Raw genomic sequence first — 2739 nt, 5'->3', positions numbered from 1 at the left:
GTGATGGCGTGGGGCAGCCCCGCTGAGCGGCTCTTCAAACCCCTGGTGACAGGTAGAAGTCTGGCGTTTGTGCCATGGCTGAGCCTTGTGCACGCTCCGTAACTGGAGCTGGCGATGGGCCCTTGCATCTCTCCCAGAGCTTCAGCCTTTGCTTAGAGCTGTGCCAGTGCTGCTGTGTTTTCCCCCAATATTGCAGCCCTGCAGCACCACAGGAGCGTGCCGCTTGCTGACACTGCCTGTGTTCACTGAGTGCCTTGGGCTGCGTGGTTCTGCAGTCCTGAGGTCTTGTTGGTCTGAGCCTAGTCAATGCAGCTGTCATAACTCTGCTTTTATCATCTTAGGGGCCCCCAAAGTATACAAAATCAATTTTAAAGAAGGGTGATAAAACCAACTTTCCAAAGAAAGGAGACACTGTGCATTGCTGGTATACAGGAAAACTACAGGATGGAACAGTCTTCGACACCAATATCCAAACAAGTAAGGACATTATATATATATACACACACACTATTTGGCTTTTGTTGCAAATGCATGCAGAGTAAATTAGCTGGACTGAATGAGCAGCCTCAGGCAGGCACTGGCAAACTGCTCATCGAGCTGAGTGGGGGTGTCCAGCCCGCTCCTGGAGCCTGATTTTCCATGAGGGAACGCAGGGCAGTATTTTAGGACTGGCTGGTGTCAAGTAACACAGCTGCATGTTGCCAGACCTCACGTTTGGCATTCTCCAGGCCATAGATAATGCAAAATGTGAGGATTTAATCAGTGCTGAAACTGCGTTGGAGGAAGGATGGTTCCTGCTTGAGGAGCTCCTGTTACCTCTGGCCCTGGGGCGCCCGCAGCGCAGTGACCTGCTCTAAGCAGACACACCTCGGTGTGCTGCTGCAGAAACCCTTCCAAGCAGAGGCACTGGGTGAGCGTGATCTCAGGAGGCTGCCGGAGCACACCCCCTGCAGAGAGCTCTGCTGGTATTTCTGTGACAGCGTCTCAGCCAGGGGATTGGGGTGTATGAGTTCTGCAGTGCTGGAGCTGCTTTTCCAGCGGCGGTGTGTGGCTCTGAGAGCAGCAGGGAACGCTGCCTGAGTCACCATAGCTGCTCTGTGACTCTGCACCCTCCCCGTCTGCTGCTCCGTGATGGGCTGAGCTCGAGGAATTCAGAAATCAGTCTTTGATGGTCACTGGATCAGTATCTGAACTGCATCTCATCGACTTCAGCTCTTGGTGCAACTCGAACATTTGATGTTTTTAATGCACAGCACTGAACTCTGAAACTAAACTAAAGCTCTGACAGTGGGCTAAAAATAGTATTAGAAGAACAGATATTTATATACGGCATGATCACAGTAGTAACTTTAGACAGGAGCGTGGTACGCGCTGGTGTGACGTTAAAGCAAATGAGTGTAAAACTCTCTTTCAGGTTCAAAGAAGAAGAAAGCAGCCAAACCTCTGAGTTTCAAAGTTGGCGTAGGAAAAGTCATCCGAGGCGTAAGTGAAGCGCTGGCGACGCCCTCAGAGCCCAAGGGGAGTTCTGGATCCGCGGGGTCCGAGCGCAGCTCAGCTGGCCCAGGAGCTGACCCTGGCTCCTGTCTGGGTGCCCGGAACGTGGCAGCAGCAGTGCCCCTGAGCCCGCGGCCGCGCTGGCGAGCCCTGGAGCGGGGCTGGCACTGAACGGAGCTGGGACCCGAGCACCCACACTGCCCCGAGCTCTGAGAGGCTCCCGTGTGCCCGGCGCCCCTCTGAGCTTGCTCTGTGCTGGTTTGTTTTCAGTGGGATGAAGCTCTTCTGACAATGAGTAAAGGAGAGAAGGCTCAACTGGAAATCGAACCGGAGTGGGCATATGGCAAGAAAGGGCAGCCTGATGCCAAGTATCCTTCCACAGCTGTCTACTCACTGAGTAACCTCCCCATCCTCTTGTTCCCCGGGGGCCCTTTAGCTGATCTTCATTGATCAGATCCCATCTCAGGCTTGGCTTCTCAAGCTAACCAGCCCCAGAGCTCTCAGTCTGTCCTGGGCACAGAGATGCTCAAAGGCCCTCAGCAGCTTCACAGATTCCACTGGACTTTCTCTAGTAGCAACTTGTCTCTTGACCTGGGGAGCCCAGAACTGGACCCAGTACTCCTGAGGTGGCCCTCGACCTGCTGGTCACACTGTTCTTAATGTACCTCAGGAGACCATTTATTTGCCTTCTTGGCCATGAGGGGACATTGCTGGCTCATGGGGAACTTGTCCCACAGCGCTCCCAGTCCTTCTCCTTGGAACTGCTTCCCAGCAGGTCACCCCACACCTGTACTGGTGCAGGGGGTTATCCCTCCCCAGGTGCAGGACCCTGCCCTTGCCCTCATTGAACTTCACGAGGTTGCTCCCCCCCCCAGCTCTGCAGGTCAAATGGATGGATGCAGCTGCCCATGGGTTTTGCAGAGCTCCTCAGGGAGCTGTCTAGGTGTGGCTCTTCCTCCTGTAGTGTAACAGGAGCACGAGCTGCTCCCGGAGGAGGGCCAGCATCTCCCAGAAATGGGGACAACACAGGGCAGAGCAGGTGGACCTCGGCTGCTCCTCTTCAGGGCAATGGGAATAATGAGAGTCATATGACTGCGGAATGGTTTGGGTTGGAAGAGACCTTAGAGATGATCCCTTCCCCGGCCCCCTGCCCAGGGTCCACGTCAGAGCAAATGTCCATCAGTGGAGCTGGCACCAGCGTCTCCCGGCAGCTCCCGTCGGGGGGAGCCGCCGCGCCCCGCGCGG

The 2739-nt window shown here is 55.2% G+C and overlaps 1 protein-coding gene across 1 annotated transcript in view; it reads left to right on the top strand.

Annotated features, from left to right (window-relative positions):
* Window positions 1-341: 341 nt before the first annotated feature.
* Window positions 342-2739, top strand: part of FKBP3 (FK506 binding protein 3, 25kDa) — a gene marked incomplete at its 5' end in the record, with an annotated part of 2554 nt that continues 156 nt past the window's right edge. Inside the window, 3 exons of the mRNA XM_008949950.1 lie at window positions 342-477; window positions 1415-1482; window positions 1765-1862. Of these exons, the coding sequence (XP_008948198.1) occupies window positions 342-477; window positions 1415-1482; window positions 1765-1862 (302 nt within the window). The remainder of the gene's footprint in view (window positions 478-1414; window positions 1483-1764; window positions 1863-2739) is intronic.

Source organism: Merops nubicus, unplaced genomic scaffold (genome assembly GCF_000691845.1).
Source record: "Merops nubicus isolate BGI_N331 unplaced genomic scaffold, ASM69184v1 scaffold17851, whole genome shotgun sequence".
Lineage (NCBI taxonomy): Eukaryota > Metazoa > Chordata > Aves > Coraciiformes > Meropidae > Merops > Merops nubicus.
The sequence above is the reverse complement of the archived record's forward strand: the minus strand, read 5'-3'. Positions and strand labels throughout refer to the sequence as shown.